At 34.0% G+C, this 20,155-nt stretch overlaps 1 protein-coding gene across 1 annotated transcript; it reads left to right on the forward strand.

The window, feature by feature from the left end:
* The first annotated feature begins 8,185 nt into the window (after positions 1 to 8,185).
* Positions 8,186 to 19,345, forward strand: LOC102591877 (delta-amyrin synthase). Its single transcript, XM_006364827.2, has 18 exons — positions 8,186 to 8,272; positions 10,852 to 11,064; positions 11,218 to 11,403; positions 11,476 to 11,565; positions 12,734 to 12,931; positions 15,855 to 15,939; positions 16,017 to 16,183; positions 16,362 to 16,550; positions 16,661 to 16,774; positions 16,945 to 17,064; positions 17,140 to 17,262; positions 17,372 to 17,470; positions 17,672 to 17,728; positions 17,890 to 17,936; positions 18,035 to 18,178; positions 18,264 to 18,441; positions 18,618 to 18,782; positions 19,029 to 19,345. Exons 2-18 carry the CDS (start codon positions 10,867 to 10,869, stop codon positions 19,149 to 19,151), a joined length of 2,283 nt encoding a protein of 760 aa, XP_006364889.1. The 5' UTR covers positions 8,186 to 8,272; positions 10,852 to 10,866; the 3' UTR covers positions 19,152 to 19,345.
* Positions 19,346 to 20,155: the final 810 nt, after the last annotated feature.

Below are 20,155 nucleotides of genomic sequence, written 5' to 3' on the forward strand. Positions count from 1 at the left end.
AGGAGAATTCCTATTTATAGAGATTTCTTCCTGGTCCAAAAAGAGTAGAAAACCTAATCACATTATTCTTCCTTTTCCCATAGAAATAAGATTATGAGTTCTAGTTAAATATGAGCACTGTAGGGACTACATAATTAATTACTGAGGTTTTCTATTATAGAAATAATTCTAAATAATTAATTGAATTATTCTTACCATAATAAATTACAAATCATTCCACTAGAAATTCGTAATTGCACTCTTTTAGTTATATTTCAAAATTCCCCATTAAACACTTGTGTAATTCCCCATGTTAAGATTACAAATACTAATCAATAAATTAAAAAATTGACGAATTTAATTCAATGATTAATTTCCTTTAGAGCACTACTTAACTTATTTCATGTATCGGATTCATGAATTCACTTGTAAGGTTTGACACGATGAAAACTGTAACAACCCATTTGGTCGTTTTGAGTACTAGAGCTTTTTATTTCATAAAATACTTTCTGATAGGTTCCAAATGGGTATTTTGGACTATTCGTAATTATAATTACGAAAATAGTGGGGTAGTTTTTAATAATTCATTTAGTTGGTGGTTAAAGAAAATAACATTAAAATTAATAGTGGGTCACTTTCACACTTTTATAATTGATATTTAAATAATTAGGGTTTACTAATTATTGAGTGATTAATTAAAAGAAAAGAGGGCTCGATGGTTAGGCACAAGCGGCAATGGAGAATGGTCGACTCAGGTAATGATTTTGGTTTTTAGGAAAAGGGAATTTGGCTTAAAATTGAATGCACTTATATTTCTTCTTGAAGTTTGAATCAATTGTTATTACTCCCTCCGTCCCATTTTATGTGGCAATATTTGACCGGACACGGAGTTTAAGAAATAAATGAAGACTTTGGAATGTTTATCAAATTTTCCTTCAAAAAATAGTCATATTAAAAAGACGAAATGACCTGAAAGACCCTTGTACTTGGCTCATTTTTGTCAGTTGAACCCTCATACTTATCACTTTGCCAACTAGACCCTTAAACCCATCAGAAAACAACATTTTAAACCCTTTTCTCATCCGGTCAGAGTGCGTGTAATGGACGCGATTACACGTGAAATTCCACATCATTTTTAGTGCCACATGCGAAATTAAGTGCTAAAAAAATTTAAAAAATCAAATAAATCAATTTTTTAATTTCTTTAACTTTTCAAATAGTCATCTTCTTCATATTTGGTCACAAATTGAGCACTAGATTCATACCCATCAGATCATATTCTTCTTGATTTAACTTGTAAATTCAACTACAAGTTCACCAACACAAACTCAATGAACCCCAATAAAAAAAATTTAAGTAATTTTACAAATTCACAAGACCCATTTATTATTTTTTAAGCTTTTTCAAACTTATCAATGGAGTTTAAATTTTCAATAGTCACAATCATCCTTCACATTATCTGCATCTCCTCGTTGAAACCATCTAATAAAAGAATGATACAAATATTTTTCAAACCTAAAAAACGAAAATTTTAGAAGAAGTTGAGGCTACTGATTTGTATAAAAAAAAGAAGAAGAAGAGGCGGAGAAGAGTGAATGTGGGGGTGGAGAAAGAAGAATGAGCTGGAGAGAGAAGAAAGGTGAGGGCTGTGGTGAGGGGTAGAGGAGAGAGGGCTGGTGGAGAAGAAGAAAGGGTGGGTGTGGGTGAAGGAGGGTTGAAGAAGATGATTTTTTTTTAATTTTGTTAAATTGATTTTTTAAAAAGTAAAATATTGTTTTAACTCGCTTTTAAGCGCGTGTAATCACGCATATTTCCAACTCACCAATATTAATGCCACATAAGCTCGGTCAATGGTCAGAGGGGTTTATAATAATATGTTTTGATGAGTTTAAGGGTTTGATTGGCAAAGTGATGAGTAGGAGGGTCCGACTGACAAAAGGAGTCAAGTACAGGGGTCTCCCAGGTCATTCCGCCTATTAAAAAATAGACTCACTTTTCTCTCTCCTCATACATGTTTGGAGTACTATCTTTAAGATTAAGTGAGACCAACAAGGATAAAAGAGGAATTATACCTTTAAATACTTACCATATAAGGAAATGTGACTTTCTTTTTTAGACTGACCAAAAAAAAAATGGTGCCACATAAACTGGGACGGAGAGAGTAATAGGTAGAGTGATTAATGTGATTGGTTGGTAGATAGATATATCACTACATATATGAATCATATCTGTCAAAATTTTAGTTTCTAAGCCATATAATAACATATTATTAAATGTGAGTTGGAAAGCAATGAGGTTTGAATTACTATTATTTAATTATCAACTTATTTGGGTAATGTTAACACTGGGTTGAAGGAAAATGGTTTCTTTGATTAAATTGTGCAGTTCCAATAACTGTAGTGATATGTGATGACTTTCAGATTTTGGGGATAATAAGTGTTAGACTTTAGAGATTTATTTATTTGGTTACTTTAATAAGTTTTGAGCTTCCGCATTATTGTTATTATTCGTAGTTGAATTATTGATATATGTTTGGGTTTAGATTCCTTGGTTCGCCCACGTAGGAGGTTAAGTGTGGGTCCCACTGAAGACTCATTTTGGGTCGTGACAAACTTGGTATCAAAGCTTTAGGTTTGGTAATCTCATCACACAAGGACATGTCTAGTAGAATCTTGCGGAACGGTACGGGGACGCCTTTTCTTTTCTTCGAGAGGCTATATATAGGACTTTAGGAAAACTTCATTGTTTCTTTCTTTTGTGCTATTACTTGAATCCAATTGGTATCTGAACTTCTTCAATCTATTTCACATATGGTTAGTACTAGAGTATTAGAAGTTGAAATAGCGACACCAGAAAGAAAAAAAATGTGTCCTTGAAAATAGGTATATTTTCTCGATTGACTACAGGGCCTGTAATGACTAGTGATCAACATGAATTTTTTTTAAGTTCATAAAGTTGAAACCCTCATTCTTCATGTGTTTTGATTATGAAGATGCTTATGCTTTCACTGTTGATTGTTTTGAGCTGCTTCATAAAATGATTATAGTGGAGAGGCTTAGTGTTGAGTTTGTGACATACTAGTTTCGGGGAGACGCAAAATGTGGTGATAGTCTCCTGTTGAGTGCCGATTAGTAAAGGCACTACCTATGACTTAAGGCAACATTTTCTAGCTTCTTCATCAAATTATACACCCCAAACTTTGAGCAATAGGAGGAGAGATGGTTTCCTGAATATAGAGAAACGGAAGATAGGTGATGCAGCCTATGAGGCCAAATTTTATACTTTATCTAGATATGTGACAACATGCAAGAAGTTTCGTAAGGGACAACTAGAAAATGAACATCATTACTTTAGAAAATACAGTTAGTAAAGTTTTCATAACATGAGGTTGTGCCAATTGAGGTTAGAATCTTTACTACGATTCCATGGATTGATTGTACATTAAAGAGGGGCATGATACGACTACTACAATAGTACCAATGATTACTTCGTTAGATTTGGGAAGTGTGTTACTTTTGTTATCGACCTGATCTAAGAAAGAATGCAAATTACTTGGGCTAAAGACAAAACAAATTTGGTAATGTTTTGCAGCTATTCAAGGGGTATAAATATGTGGGCTATTTGGGTACGATCTTATCGATAGGTATGATGTGTTCTAGTGAGGTATCTAACGGACTATTATGGTGTGGTAGTACTAGTGTCATGTGGAAATAAATATGTCGATTGTCAAGTGTGAATATGAACTACTTAATGAGTTATCAGTTGTATGACATGTTCAGATTATGAGATTAGGTGTTGCATTCACATTGAGAAACTAACTAGTTCGTTACTATGGACGTTTGGGTTAAGCATTATTTTAAAAAGATTTTAGTGGTGGATTTTTGGTACGGTATTAATGCATTTTGATTGTGAAGTCTATCTTTAGGATTCTAAAGAAGGACTAGTGATTTTATCTTTAGCTCCAAAGGAGTGAATTGATACACAAATGACAAGCTTATAGGTAAAGAAAGTCCTACTGAGTATATTTGGATAAAGGCAATTGAATATTTTAATAAGAAAACGCATATAAAATTGGGTTAGTCCTTTGAATCTAATTGATATAACTAAGTTTGAAGTATCATGTCAATGAAAAGATTGACTGTGTGGTGATGACAAAGGCTTGCTGAGCATGATGGTAATAAGAGTTAGTGAGGGATTGTGATTGAGATGCAATTATATAATACAAATTGTTGGTTAAACAAATTTTGTAAGATAATAATGACTTGTGAGTATATAAGGTTGTGATTTTCTACTATTCAGTGAGTAACGTGGATGTATGGAAAGTTTTGAGAGATGTTGGGGAACTGCTCGAATAGAATTTAAAGGAGCTAGAGTCATAATAAATAAATAAAGAATAATTAATGGAATGTAGGGTAACCTTTAGAAAGAGGTGAGAGCAAAAATATTTTTCTCTACTTGTAAGGGGTAAAGAGGTATCTTTAGAGGAGTTGAGAATTGGATTCAGAGACGCGTGATTTTATCTGTTTTGCTTTGGTTATGGTAATAGTGTCACGTGTTCATCATATTGGTTAAAAACGATTGGAAAAGACTTGAGAAAAGAGTGCACATACGTTCAACTGGAGTGTGACGATAAGTTCTTTTGTGGTTTTTGAGTTCAGTAATGACTACTATTGAATTTTTTAGCGAAGGATATGGTAAGATCTATGAAGAGGCGATCAATGATAAGCTAAGATACATGAATTCCTATAAATCTTCAAGGTATAAGCTAATGTTGATAGATAAGAGGATTGAGTTACACAGTTGAATTTACAATTCAAATTTTTTTATTATACGTCTACATTTATGGTGATATGTTTTGTCAAGATATGAATTGGTAAGATAAAAAATGATTGATTGCATTGGTATTGAGCATGTGAAAGAACTTATGCATGTTTTGGACCATAAAGTGTGTTACTTTTGATTGTTAAAGGATCTAAGGAAGGGTTTCCCTCAGAGTTTTGATTTAGAGTGTGAAGTAAAACATCATGGATTGTTGGTAAAAGGATGAGATTGGTTAGCGATCTAGAGAAACAAGAGTGATATATTGAAGGGTCGAATTATTTAGAATTTTGCACCATTGGAAGAATTTGAGAAAAGTGAAGGAATAAGACCTCTCGTATAAACCCTTGGGGTGTAGTTGAAGGTTGTATTGATTTTTGCATATGAGTTTAGATATGACTGAGATGTGAAATAATTCGGTACAGACTTACTAGGAGTTTATCATTGACTTTTATAAAGATTGAGTTTTGGTTTGGGTGACAAACAATGAGGTATGGAAAATTTAGAGTTTTACGTGGGGTTAGATTGCTCAAATTATGATAGATGATTTAAGAATGATGTACAAAGTGAGATATAATTCTACTTGGTTATTAAGAATTTAGAGTTGAATTAATACTACTCTATTGATGGGACTACATAGACATTATGATGTGTTACATAGACATTTGATGGTGAATAGAGGTTATGAGCTTATAGTATACAGAATAATTTGAGTGACCAAGAATTTCTCTAAGTGTTGGCATGAGGTATGTGATGGTTTAGAATGGTAGCTAAAGCATATTATGTGAAAGTGGATGTGGGGTTCGATAAACCAAGTATGTGTGTAATTATAATAGAGACTAAATTGGTGATTGTGGGTAGCTAGGAAATCAAAGAGATAGAGTCTGATGAATGAAAATGTTTGATATGGGCCCTATGGAGGGAGTAGGGAGTATCTAGAGTTATTCGATCTTGGTTATGTGACAAACTTTCATTCTGGGCATGGTTTAGAGTATGATTCACTTTCTACGTCCGTGTGTGTTTTCGCTTCTATGGGTGAGTCCCTAGTAGTGAATTGTGTGTACCTATTTTATGATTGTCCTCCTGGTAGGGTGACATCCTTGGTTAGACTTGTTCATTCCAGTTATGGAAGATTTGCTGTTGTTTGGGATAGTTGAAGTATACTAGTGATTCTACACGCACAACTTTGCTATTGAGAATTTATTGGAGAGCTACCATGAAATTTACAATTTTTCGATAGACTTAAGATTTATCTCATCCTCGGTATCATGTTTTGGCTATGTGTGATTGAATGTGGGGACCATGGGGTCTAGTTTTTTCATTCTAAGGTTTGTCTATAATAGCTACTAATCTAGCATTTCGACAGTATTGTTAGAGGTTCTGTATGCTTGGGTGTATAACTCGATGGTGGTTACTTGATCATTTCCATCTTTGGATCAGATGAGTTCGATTCTCCTGGATAATTACTTGATGTCTAAAGATCATATTTTTATAGCTTAAGCTCGAGTAAATATTTTGTTGTGCTATGATGGTTTGTGTGTGTGGTGGCTGGTTCAGGATTGTATCATGGTTATGTTAGAAAATATTTGTCCTAATGGTTGTGTTAAGGTCTAGTGGGAGAATCGGCCAGCTGAGAGTCAACTTGGGAGAGTGAGACTGATATGCATGAAAGATATCCACACCTTTTTATCGATTCAGGTACCCTTTCTTACCCCACCTTCTTTGATCGTTCGAGGATGAACAATGGGTAAATTGGTATCTAATGTAACGACCCATTTGGTCGTTTTGAGTACTAGAGCTTTTTATTTCATAAAATATTTTCTGATAGGTTCTAAATGGATATTTTGGACTCTTCGTAATTATAATTACGAAATTAGTGAGATAGTTTTTAATAATTCATTTAGTTGGTGGTTAAAGAGAATAACATTAAAATTAATAGTGAGTCACTTTTACACTTTTATAATTGGTATTTAAATAATTAGGGTTTACTAATTATTGAGTGATTAATTAAAAGAAAAGAGGGCTCGACGGTTGGGCACAAGCGGAAATGGAGAATGGTCGACTCAGGTAATGATTTTGGTTTTTAAGAAAAGTGAATTTGGCTTAAAATTGAATTGCACTTATATTTCTTCTTGAAGTTTGAATCAATTGTTATTAATAGTTAGAGTGATTAATGTGATTGGTTGGTAGATAGATATATCACTACATATATGAATCACATCTGTCAAAATTTTAGTTTCTAAGCCATATAATAACATATTATTAAATGTGAGTTGGAAAGCAATGGGGTTTGAATTACGATTATTTAATTATCAACTTATTTGGGTTATGTTAACACTGTGGGTTGAAGGAAAATGGTTTCTTTGATTAAATTGTGCAGTCCCAATAACTGCAGTGATATGTGATGACTTTCAGATTTTGGGGATAATAAGTATTAGATTTAGAGGTTTATTTGTTTGGTTACTTTAATAAGTTTTGAGCTTCCGCATTATTGTTATTATTCGTAGTTGAATTATTGATATATGTTGGAGTTTGGATTCCTTGGTTCGCCCACTTAGGAGGTTAAGTGTGGGCGCCACTCATGACTCATTTTGGATTGTGACAAAAACTTATAAGTTTCTCAAAAAAAAACATATCAATCAATCTCTATAACAAGACATGGATTTCATCAACTAACTTATTATTTCACCAATATATATTATTATCATCCAATCTACCAGACATATTGATCCATCTCAGAATCTCACATTTTAATAAATCAAAACGATAATTAATATATATATATAGATCATAATAGTTCTATCATGATTAAGAATATAAGTACATTTAATAGTTTAGAGAATATCTTTTTGTCAGCCACTCTAAAACAATTATCTCTACTCGTTTCGTTCAATACATACAAAATGCACTAGCACAAGAAGTTGGAACTATACCGTTCCCATAATCAAGATAAATTACATATAATCTTATGCTACAATAGTATCGATGGCATGTCCAATTTCCATCCTAAATTGTGAACAAAAGAATTTTATACTTATAAGAACTTATGATTTAATCCTTTGTGTATAAGCTAAAACTCTATACACTAAATTATCTACTATATAAGTAAACAAACACCATAAACGAATATGTGATCTATTAAAACTGAATAAATATTTATTCTATAATAAATATTATATCTTAATATATGGTTAACAGTATATATCCTAACACCATTATACTACACGTGTCTAGAGGCAATTGATAAGAAAATAAGATAAAATCAAGTGCATAGTATAATTTATGTTGTTCATTGTACAACTCTTCATAGTCACTGTCGACCTTCCATGACTCTTCAATATAATAATAATGACAAAAAACCAACAACTAAAAATCCTTTACTTATTTTTTTTTGTATAAATAGTTGCATTAGATCACTCATTTTTTCCGCACAAACATAATTTATAATTTCTTCTCTTTCAGCCTGCTAAACTTGGTGAGTTTTTACTCTCTCTCTTTTTTTTTTTTTAACAAAACATTTTTGTGATCACTTCATCTTTAGTATTTTGCTTGAAACATTATTGAACATTTAGAGCCAACAATAGAGATATTAAGTATTTATCACTTTCAATTTTAAGATTGTAAGTTTAAATTAGAGAAAATGCATTAAATCATTTATGAACTTGATAATAAAATTTACATTAGTACTTTAACTATATAGATATTTAAATACCCTCTTTAACAATTTTCAATTAAATTTAATCCCACCCAAAAAATTGACATGACAAAAGAATTAATTAAAAATGCGTATATAAAAAAAATAGAAAAAAGTGATCCATTGATATATATTCCATCTGTTTCAAAAAGAATAACTTCATTTCCTTTTTTGTCTGTTTAAAAAAAGAATGACCCCTTTCCTTTTTTTGCAACACTTAACTTCAATTTTACACATGACATATTTAAGATCACGAGATTAAAGGACATTTTGTTACATTTGACATAACTTTAGTGAGAAAAAGCCCAAAATAGTCCCTCATCTTTGGGTTAAGACTCAAAGTCATTCTTGAGATTTCACATGGAGCATTAATAGTCCATCATGTTTGTAATATTGGTACACTTTTGGTCCTCCTTCAAATTTTTGCCTATTTTTTAACATTGATTTTATTCATAATTTATGTATGGAATGTTTAATAGTCATTTTATATATTTAGTAGAAATAATAACTCCATGTGAGAGATTGTCGAAGAAAAACACCTTATTTTGTTTAGTAGAATTCGTATTGCAGGTAAAGTTGAAAGGTTCATCACGACAATTTCACGTACAATAGTACACATTTTTCTTTTCTTGCAATGTCATATGTTAAAATGTTCTTAGTTTGGCTGCAGTAATATTTATACTAAACAGAACAAGGTGTTCTTCTTTTCACCTTCTTTCACATAGAATTATTATTTCTACTAAAAAGATGATGGGACATTCCATACATAAAATTATGAACAAATTAATGTTAAAAAATAGGCAAAAGTTTAGGGGAGGACCAAAAGTGCATCAATATTGCCAACATGAGAGACTATTAGTGCTCCATGTGAAAACTCAAGGATGATTTTGAGTCTTAACCCAAAGATGAGAGACTATTTTGGGCCTTCTCTCTAACTTTAATTTAGAAACACAAAATTTAAAAGTCTTATTTCTTTTTTTAAACTCCGTTTCGAGTCAAACTAAGATATTCTTTTTGAAACGGAGAAAGTATATATATATTTAAAAAAAAATAAAAATAACCACCACCACCCTACCAAATACACCGGCACATTTTTTCTCCTTCTTCAAAGCCCCCACCCAATGTCATCTATTTCTCCTACCACCCCTTCTCCAACTCTTTTCTGCACTTTCATCCTCATCTTTTCTTTTTTTTCTAAAATTTTTTTCTTATTCAAACTAAAGATACATAAAAAATCATCTAATTTTATTATTATTGTCTTTAAATTAAAGTTAATTTTCTTCAATAATGACAGTCAAAATTAAAATTGAAGCTAACAGTTAAAAATTGAAGTTACTTTTAATAATGACATCTTCAACTATTCATGCTCCATACATTTCATCAATAAGGTTTGTGCCTATATTGGGTGATTCGTTGTTTGATGTTTTTCAGTTATTAAAAAAAAAAAAAAATTAAAAAATTAAATAGAATTTTTACGTGGCTTTGACGTGGTATTGATGTGGCACTGATGAGGCGCTTGTGTAATGCACTTTCACACTTGAAATTGTAGTGTTAGAGTGAAAGTTGTCAAAGGGGTATTTAAATGCTCATATGGTGAAAGTGCTAAATTAAATTTTAATACCAAATTAAGAAGTGATTTGATGTATTTTCTCTTTAAATTATTAAGAAGATAAAAAAGGCGAAAACTCCTGGGAGTTAAAAAAAGTTTTATATGTCTGTCCTCGTATTAGTGGTTTGATGAAAAAGGGGTGATGCAATCTTTGTATAAGAAAAGTAATTTTAATCTTACATGCAAGGGCAAAGCCAATGTTATAGTTACAGATTCATTGAAATTTAATAATTTTGGCTCAAACTTGAATTTGTATTTGTAAAATAATAATAATAATTAATTATTTGTATGAATAATCTATCAAGAATGCCATAAACTGAAAAAATTGATATAAAAACATATAAACTAAAAATTATGGCTCTTGTCTATATATACTGTATTCACTTTGTCCCAATTTATATAAAGTTGTTTGATTGCACATGAAGTTTAAGAACTTTTACAATTTGTGGTCTAAAATAAGATATATGTATATGTATCACTATGAATAATCTCATTAAAGATAAAATCGAGAGTTTGAAGTTAAATTGTTATTGAATGTAGAAATATATCATTCCTTTTTAAACTGACTAATAAAATGTATCACGCAAGTTTTTTTTAAAAAAAATACATATAATTGTTTACAAGAATATTCAATGAATTATCTTTCGCTTATTGTATCTATATGGTCGTCTCCGCCTTTAGATATTGAATTCACATACATTACATATGAGATTCTCATTGATATCACTAAATTGTTATCCTTTGTAAGTAGAAGAAGAAATCAAGAATGTGGAAATTGACGATTGCTCAAGGGCAAGATGCATATTTATACAGCACAAATAACTACGTTGGACGACAAACGTGGGAGTTCGACCCAAATAGTGGAACGGCAGAAGAACTGGCCGAGATTGAAAAGGCCCGTCAACAATTTTGGAACAATCATTATAAAATCAAGCCTAATAGCGATCTTCTTTGGAGAATGCAGGTCTCCAACTATCTTTTTTTTTTTAATAAAAAGATTAAGTTAATAAAATTAATCTACGGAAATATTTAAATAACAATTTTTATCTAATATGTTATATTAATAATAATAATAATTATGATAAACTCCTAATATTATAATACAATATTTGTGCAGTTCCTCAGAGAGAAGAATTTCAAACAGAGAATTGGAGCAGTAAAAGTAGAAGAAGGAGAAGAAATTAGCCATGAAATTGCTACAATTGCATTGCGTAGAGCTGTCCATTTCTTCTCAGCTTTACAGGCTACTGATGGACATTGGCCTGCTGAAAGTGCTGGACCTCTCTTCTTTCTTCCCCCTCTGGTAAGATTTTTCATTTTGATTCGTAAAATTTCTCTTGACAAAATGGATGGACTAAAGCCAAAATTGTTTCAGGTTATGTGTATGTATATCACTGGGCATCTTAATACCGTATTCCCAGCTGAACATCGGAAGGAAATTCTTCGATATATATACTGTCACCAGGTATATAACTTAATGCCACAACGAGTATAGATATAATATGTAAATATGCCTTTTAACTTGACTTCAGGTGTCATTACTGCCCTCCAACTTTAGATATGCACAATTGCACACTTAAATTTATATAAAATTGAACAAGTAGACATACGTGTCTTACATAACATAATACACGTATGACGACCATGTATGATGAATGTGTTTATTCGTTCAATTTTATACAAGTTTAAATACTTGCATGTGCACACCAAAAGTTCTAGGGCATATAATATTAGTTGAAGCCAAGTTTGCTTTGGGTGTGCACAGTGGCGGATCCAGGATTTAGAGTCCGTGGGTGCCAAATAGACTTATCGATTAAATTAATTTTATATTTGATTAAATTATTCATCTTTTCGATATAAATTAATTTTAGTTCTCTATTTTTTCTTAAAAGAACAGTGCATCAATTTCCTTTTTCTTAAAAAAACGTCTGCAACAAATTTCTCAAAAAAATAGGTACAAATGGGATTCGAACCCGCAACATCAGCCTTCTAAAGTTGCCCTCCTACCATGGCACCACAAGCCAATTTTGTTCTCTGGGTGGCACACTTTATATTTATATAAATATTATATATATATACCTATGTATATATAGAGTTTCTGCTGAAGTTCGGGGGTGGTGTGGCACCCCCACACCCCTTAATAGATCCGCCCCTGGGTGTGCACAAGTAGATAATTAAACTTGTATAAAATTGAATAAGTACAAATAGTCGCATTCTACGTGGCAATCTGCATCTCAAACGTTCTACGTTCAACTTTATACATGTTAAGTGTTTACTTGTGTACAACTAGAATTGTAGGGCAAATATGTCTACTAAGGCCAAGTTAAAATGCATGTTTATGTATTATGCCCATGTATAATGTACCAAAATGTCCTTTATTTTTGTGGTCTTGTGGAAAGTTAGAATTAAAGAGTTTCAAAAAGGAAAGCAAGACAAACAAATTTAAATCGAGGGATCATCAAATGCTGATTGTATAAAGAATCTATTGATGTATTTTGATAGGCTATAATAAGTTATTACAACATTTCTATGTTACTAAATTAAGATTACTATAGACAATACAGTATATATACTATGAGTGCATAAAAGTTAAACTCATTTCCAGATTACTAACAGCATTCTGCATTATTCAGAATGAAGATGGTGGATGGGGTTTGCACATAGAAGGTCACAGTACTATGTTCTGTACAGCTCTGAGTTACGTTTGCATGAGGATCCTTGGAGAAGGACCAGATGGTGGCGTAAACAATGCTTGTGCTAGAGCAAGGAAATGGATTCTTGATCATGGTAGTGTCATCGCCATTCCTTCTTGGGGAAAAACATGGCTCTCGGTATGACTAGTATTTAACTTATATACACTGATAGCGTACAAATTATATATCCTATCCATATATTTTAACTTGTTATAACAGATAGTAGATAGTATATATACTGACAAGTGACAATGTACAAAAAATTTCACATTGTTAGTGAATTTTAATTATCTTTTAGACGGCTTGATATTATTTAAACTAATCATTTCCTATATTCAAGTAAATTTCTAGTGTCATGTATGTCTTCGTGCTATGTTTACGATTACTTTTCCAAAATGTTGTCATGCATTTTTGAAGATCTGACATGGGTGCGGCAATGTTTTTGAAGGATCCGAGCAACCTTGTCTTCTTGTGCTGAGAAATCTCCTATCACGCCCCGAGCCTACACCCTGGACGTGGCCGGCACTCGGAGACCATTGCTGGCCCCAAGAGAACCCTTGGCTTGGCTTTCTTAACTCAGTGGAAACCTAACTCAACCGAATAACTTAATATAATGAAAGGTCATAAAACAACCCAACTGATAAAAATCTGGCCAAAAAGGCAACTCGAGTCTCAAAATAGAATATTTACATATATACATAGATGAGAGACTCAAAATTAACTAACTGACTGTCTATGAAGACTCTATAATACTGAGATGGATGTTGGGACAAACCCCGCAACATCCTGATAAAACAAAACTAAGAGAACAAAATAATCGAGTCCTCCGGGAAACAAGGAGGCTCACCACTGACTCTGAAGAGCTCAACTGGATCAACAACGTGCTAGAGGCTGATCCTGAGTACCTGTGTCTGCATCATAACAAGATGCAGGCCAACTGGCATCAGTACATGGAATGTACGAGTATGCGAGCTAGAAAGTTAAATCACAACTTAAGCTTGAAAGGAGTACAAGAGAACACTTACCTTGGCTCTGTCCGACTCATGAATAACTAAACTCAATATATAAAGCAATAAGACACATGCAATGTATAACACTTGTAAAACTATTTAAAACATGACGTCCAAATCATATTTATAATATCATAAAAAAATACCATGCTTCCTCTTAAAGTCTACTTGTGCAATGCATGAATGAAGTCCCATACCCCCATCCACACTAAGCAAAACCCCTTGAGGAACCATGCAATTTCTACTGTGGGAGTTTCTCTAACCGACAACCACCACCATGAAACTAAGTGGTGATACAACGTTTTACCTCACGTTGCTCAAGGACCATCCTATACCTTGCCGTGATATAGGAAGCTACTTTACTAAGTGGATCCACTAGCTTAACTTATGGGATCATCTAAAAAGTATGACCCGTTAAACCCCATGTTGGCCGCATGGTTCTTATGGAGAGTTGAGTTAATATGAACTCGTGTCCCCAACTCGGTGCTCAAGACTACTCCCAAAAATATACTTTAGCTCATAAGTGTTTTAAACACATCTTTCTTTAGTTTGAGATAATTGCTCAAAATCTAGCCCAAAGGCTCACTTGGAATTGATGTTCCTTTTTCTTGAAAACTAGCCCAAAGGCTCTTTTGGAATCATAGCTCCTTTCTTACTCAAATGTAAAAACATTTAGAAACTTCTTTGGGAATACATAATTCCCTAATAACTTTTGAGAAATGAACTCAACTTTATACTTTTGACTAATCTTGAAACTTGAGACTCTTTACTTAGCTTGAAACTCTATACTCTTTTACTTGACTTGAAACTTTAGTCTTAAAATGAAGTTAAAACGTTCAATAAAGACTCTTGAACAACTTTACAAACTTGCTTTGACTAGCTTCTTAACTTCTAGAGTTGACTCTTACTTCACTTGACTTTGATCCAAACTTTCCTCGAATTGGATTATGAATTCAAGGTATATGATCACACGTTTATGGATGAGTTCTTGTCGTTTAGACGTACCTTGGAGCGTTGAAAACAACTATAAAACATAGGCACAATACTAAGGAACATGCATGGACAAGTGGGGAATGAATGGGAAAGGTTGGCGTCCTTGGCGCTCTGACAGGCGTGGGGCGCCAGCCTTAAAACTTCAGAAGGGGCCTGCTGGCGCTCTGCTAGGCGCACCGCCCCAAGGGGGAAAGTTCAGAACCCCTTTTGGGGCGCGCTGGCAGGTGCGACGCCCCAGCCTTTTCCCCAGAAAACTCGACTTTTCTCTTTAGTTTCTCCAACTCTAAAGCCTCTCAACCACAAAGATGCTTCCCCCAAACACTTAGAATCATCAAAACCCTCAACATACAATAGGTTCAACTCAAAAACACCACCGGAAACATACACCAAACCAACAAGAACTTCAACACAACACAACTACAACATCAACAAACATCACCACAAGATTTCAACAACCACAACTAGATCTTTTCTCGAAATTTAAAACGAGATTGGCGTGTGGGGGAAAGAATCAACCCAACACTATGAACTCACATACCTAGTAGGGATCACCCTCGACGATATCCACGACGATCTTTGACGAATCCTTGCTTGATCTTCTCTTTCTCCTCTTCTTCTCCTCTTCACTCACAAACCCTCACTCTCACTCTTTGAAATGGGAAAAACTGATCAAAAATTCAGTCTAACACATTTATATAACCAAAAGAATTGGTTAGGGAAAAGACCAAAATACCCTTAAAATTTCCGGGCGGACTTCCCTGCCAACTGCCCAACTTCCAAAGGGCATAAATCACTTATACGAACTCGGAATCGAGAAAACTTGGCGGCATTGGAAAGATCAATCCATGAGCTTCGCAAACATAACTGGAAACACACCTAACTCATCCTGAGCTAGGAGTTATGACTGTTCAAAGTTGGCCAAAAACTCATTTTTTTCCATACTCAAGCTAAATTTCCAGATTTTTGAATTCCTTCCAAAAATGACTATTTCCAAATTCTAAGCCTCTTCATAGTTATTTCAAATTGCCGGATGTTACATCTCCCCTTCTTTCAATCAGATTCTTGGAGCTTTCGAATGGATAGGAACCAATCCAATGCCACCTGAGTTTTGGATTCTTCCATCTTTTCTTCCCGTGCATCCAGGTTGGTTAAACATTTTTATTCCTTGTGCATGTCATCCAGGTTGGTTAATATTTTTATTCCTTGTTATTTAATTGCAGCAAAAATGTGGTGTTACTGCCGAACGGTCTACATGCCAATGTCTTATCTCTATGGGAAGAGATTTGTTGGTCCAATCACACCTCTCATTTTGCAATTGAGGGAAGAGCTGTATGATCAGCCATATGATGAAATTAACTGGAAAAAAGTGCGCCATGTATGTGCTAAGGTATGACTCTCAAAGGTTGTTTGATTACCAAGATAAGAAAAACAATCCCGACATGAAGTTTGGTGTTATTTGTCCCTGTATAACCTTGTCTACGGACCAAACGAGTCCTCAGTGTTGAAGTTAGTGTCTACATCATACCATCTTCTACAAATGCTCAAACATGAACTTGTTGCTGCAGGAGGATCTTTATTACCCGCATCCATTGGTTCAAGATTTGATGTGGGATAGTCTCTACATATGTACCGAGCCTCTATTGACTCGTTGGCCTTTCAACAAGCTGAGAAATAAAGCTCTTGAAGTTACCATGAAACACATACACTACGAAGACGAGAATAGTCGATACATCACCATGGGATGTGTGGAAAAAGTACTGAAACTAATTCAGTTTTGACAGACTAATAAATTACCTGCATTCTTTTAATGACTACAATAGTTCAATTGTTAGAGTACACTGAATGTAACACTTTGACGGTGTAGGTATTGAGTATGCTTGCTTGTTGGGTTGAGGATCCCAATGGCGATCATTTCAAAAAACATCTTGCTAGGATCCCAGATTATTTATGGGTAGCTGAAGATGGAATGAAAATGCAGGTTGGTAGATCTGAATAGTACTCTTTCACAAACCACAATGAGTTGAGAACAGGAACTCATTAACAATTAACGTGTGTTTGTAATATAAAAAATCTAGCCCCCTTTTCCTAGTTTGAAGTGATGCAAACATTTGTTACTGAAATAGGCGAGTATTTGTTGTTGAATTGCAGGGTTGTGGTAGTCAATCATGGGATGCTAGTTTAGCTATTCAAGCACTATTGGCCAGTGAGATGAATGATGAGATATCAGATACTCTTAGAAAGGGACATGACTTTATAAAACAATCTCAGGTTTGGATGTTTAGATCATGAGCATATCAGGTCTTTCAAATTGCGGACCTTATTAATGTAAGTGACTTCTTGCAGGTGAAGGACAATCCTTCTGGTGATTTTAAAGGTATGTATCGGCATATCTCAAAAGGATCATGGGCTTTTGCAGATCAAGATCATGGATGGCAAGTATCTGATTGCACTGCCGAAGCATTAACGGTACCTAACTTTTCAATGAAATGAGATTTCAACTTGTAATTGTTGAAAAATGGTATGATGATAAGTGCTAGTAAATTGACCTGATATCTTCTTATTTTTGTTTATCTAGTGCTGCCTTCTCTTCTCTACAATGCCTCCTGAATTAGTTGGTGAGGCAATGGATCCAGTGCGACTGTATGACTCGGTGAATGTTATTCTTTCATTACAGGTAGACACTGAAAGATGTGTCCTCAAATCATTAAGTCATTTAATCTGCAGTTGTTTTCTGCTTGTACAACGATTCCAAGAGAAGCCTATCCAATACCTGGCTACCTGTGAATTGTGAAATGAATTCATTTTTTCTGAATTTAGTCACTCGTCATTTGGCTCATTTCTAGTAATGATGAGATCTATTTTAAATAAACTGCAGAGCAAGAATGGGGGTTTAGCAGGATGGGAACCTGCAGGGGCCGCAGAGTATTTGGAGGTAACTTCTCTGCCAAGTAAAATAATCGTTTGAGTTTTGAGATTCATAATATAGTAAGTTTATATATCTGCTTCATTTCAAGGTTGTTGAAAACCTTCGACCTCTTCTATATTCTTCCCTGAACCTGAATAAGTAATTTTCTTGGTTGTTGTATTTCTCAGTTGCTCAATCCTACTGAATTTTTCGAGGATATTGTTATTGAGCATGAGTAAGATTTGTTTCTCTCTCTCCCTTTAGTTTTTTTTTTTTTTTTCCCCATTCCTAGTCTCCGTTTTACTGCTTCACACTGATTCAATGTCATTCCAGGCATGTTGAGTGCACTAGCTCGGCAATCCAAGCACTTGTTCGTTTTAAGAAGATATACCCTGGACACCGAACTACGGAGGTTGACAATTTTATTAATAATGGTGTTAAATATATTGAAGATGTACAGAAGCCTGACGGTTCATGGTATACGATATTTCTCTTGTGAGCCCTTGAACTTGCAAGTTCCTTTCTGCTCTATCGATTATGACATGATTAATCGTGTCAACAGGTATGGTAACTGGGGTGTGTGCTTCATATATGCTTCCTGGTTTGCTCTTGGAGGGCTTGCTGCTGTAGGCTTGTCGTACAGAAACTGTGCAGCTGTTCGTAAAGGCGTAGAATTTCTTCTAAGAACACAAAGGTCTGATGGTGGTTGGGGAGAAAGCTACCGTTCTTGTCCTGACAAGGTAATGTAATAGCAAAAAAGGCCACGTAAAGGTCGGTTATATGAACATTAGACATGAATCTTGCTCCATTTGGATCTGTTCATTCCAATACTGATGTTAACATGATCTTTTCGAGGAAATATAATGATGAATGTTCACAAGACAAATGTGTCTCACCTTTGTATTTGATCAAACAGGTATATAGAGAGCTTGAAACAGAACACTCGAATCTTGTACAAACTGCATGGGCATTGATGGGATTGATTCACTCTGGCCAGGTTGATAGAGATCCAAGGCCCCTCCACCGCGCAGCAAAGCTATTGATTAATTCTCAGATGGAAGATGGTGACTTCCCACAGCAGATAATTACTCCACAAATTTATCTGTGTTCAGTATTGGAATGAATTTAAACGAAACGGACATAGATGATTCATATAGTCTGACTCAAACTAGTTTAGAAACTAGTCGTATTTGATTGTTATTGATTAATTAAAATATAAAGAAACAAGCTCTTTCAAAATGGCAAAACAATATTTAAAAGAACAGAGATTTGCTAAAACCAGTTTTATCAAAATATTGCTTTTATCTGACTTTATAAATATGTGCAGGAAATAATTGGTGTTTTCTTGAGGAATTGTATGATGCACTATGCATCATATAGAAATATATTTCCATTGTGGGGATTGGCAGAATACCGCAGAAATGTCTTAGTACCATTAAAACACAACTAAATATAGAGAATGCAATTAGTCCTTACGTGGATTCCACGCATAGCGGGAGCTTAGTGAATCGAGTTGTCCGTTGTTGTTTGTTTGTTGTGTTAATGTAAGTGATGTAACAATGTATAATATCATTATAATTCTCTTCAGAAAGTGATCTGTACTTCTATTATTCTATATATAGCCACCATGATATTTGTCTGTAAACTCAATTATTATTTTCATTTTAGTATTATTTAGTTATATCGTAGTTTCATATTCTTCCCAGTGTATTACTATTTGTTATTGCATTTATTTTGTTGTCTTATTTTTCTTATAATCTTGTGTCGGATACATTTCTTTTGAATCAGGGGTCTACTGGAAATAACCTTCCTACCCCACAAAGACAACGTAAAGTTTGTATATATCCTACTCCTTTCAGGCCCCATTTGTAAGATTACATTGGATATGTTATTGTCGTCGAACTCAACTATTATTATAGTATTAAGTATTAACTTGAGGTTGTTAAATTCATAAAATTTAAAGGGAAAAAGGACAAATATACCCCCGTCCAAAAACTAGAACATATATACCCTTTATACTAACGGACATACACGTGTCATGATCTTATCCACCGACCTGACATCGGATCGATGGATAGGATTGCGTCATGTGTCCCTATTTAATCTTTCGTTAGAGTGAAGGGCATATACGCTCTAGTTTTTGGACGGTAGGGACACCAATGTCCCAAAAGTATGACGGAGGGTATCTACATACCATTTACGATTGTTCGAGGGTATATTTGTCCTTTTTCCAGTCGAAACAATGAGTACTAAATATCAAATAGTTGAATGTCATTTAAGGTTCAACTCCCCCCCCCCCCCCCCCCCCCGATTCGACATCTTCTCAATCGCCAAGTTTAGACATTTTTTAGACCAATTTATTATTCTTCTAATTGTTGCAAGTCTTTTTCATTGCACACAACATGGTATTTAAAAATTGCAACGTGTAACCTTTAGTCAATATATTTGTGTGGT

Source organism: Solanum tuberosum, unplaced genomic scaffold (assembly GCF_000226075.1).
Source record: "Solanum tuberosum cultivar DM 1-3 516 R44 unplaced genomic scaffold, SolTub_3.0 scf00511, whole genome shotgun sequence".
Classification (NCBI taxonomy): domain Eukaryota; kingdom Viridiplantae; phylum Streptophyta; class Magnoliopsida; order Solanales; family Solanaceae; genus Solanum; species Solanum tuberosum.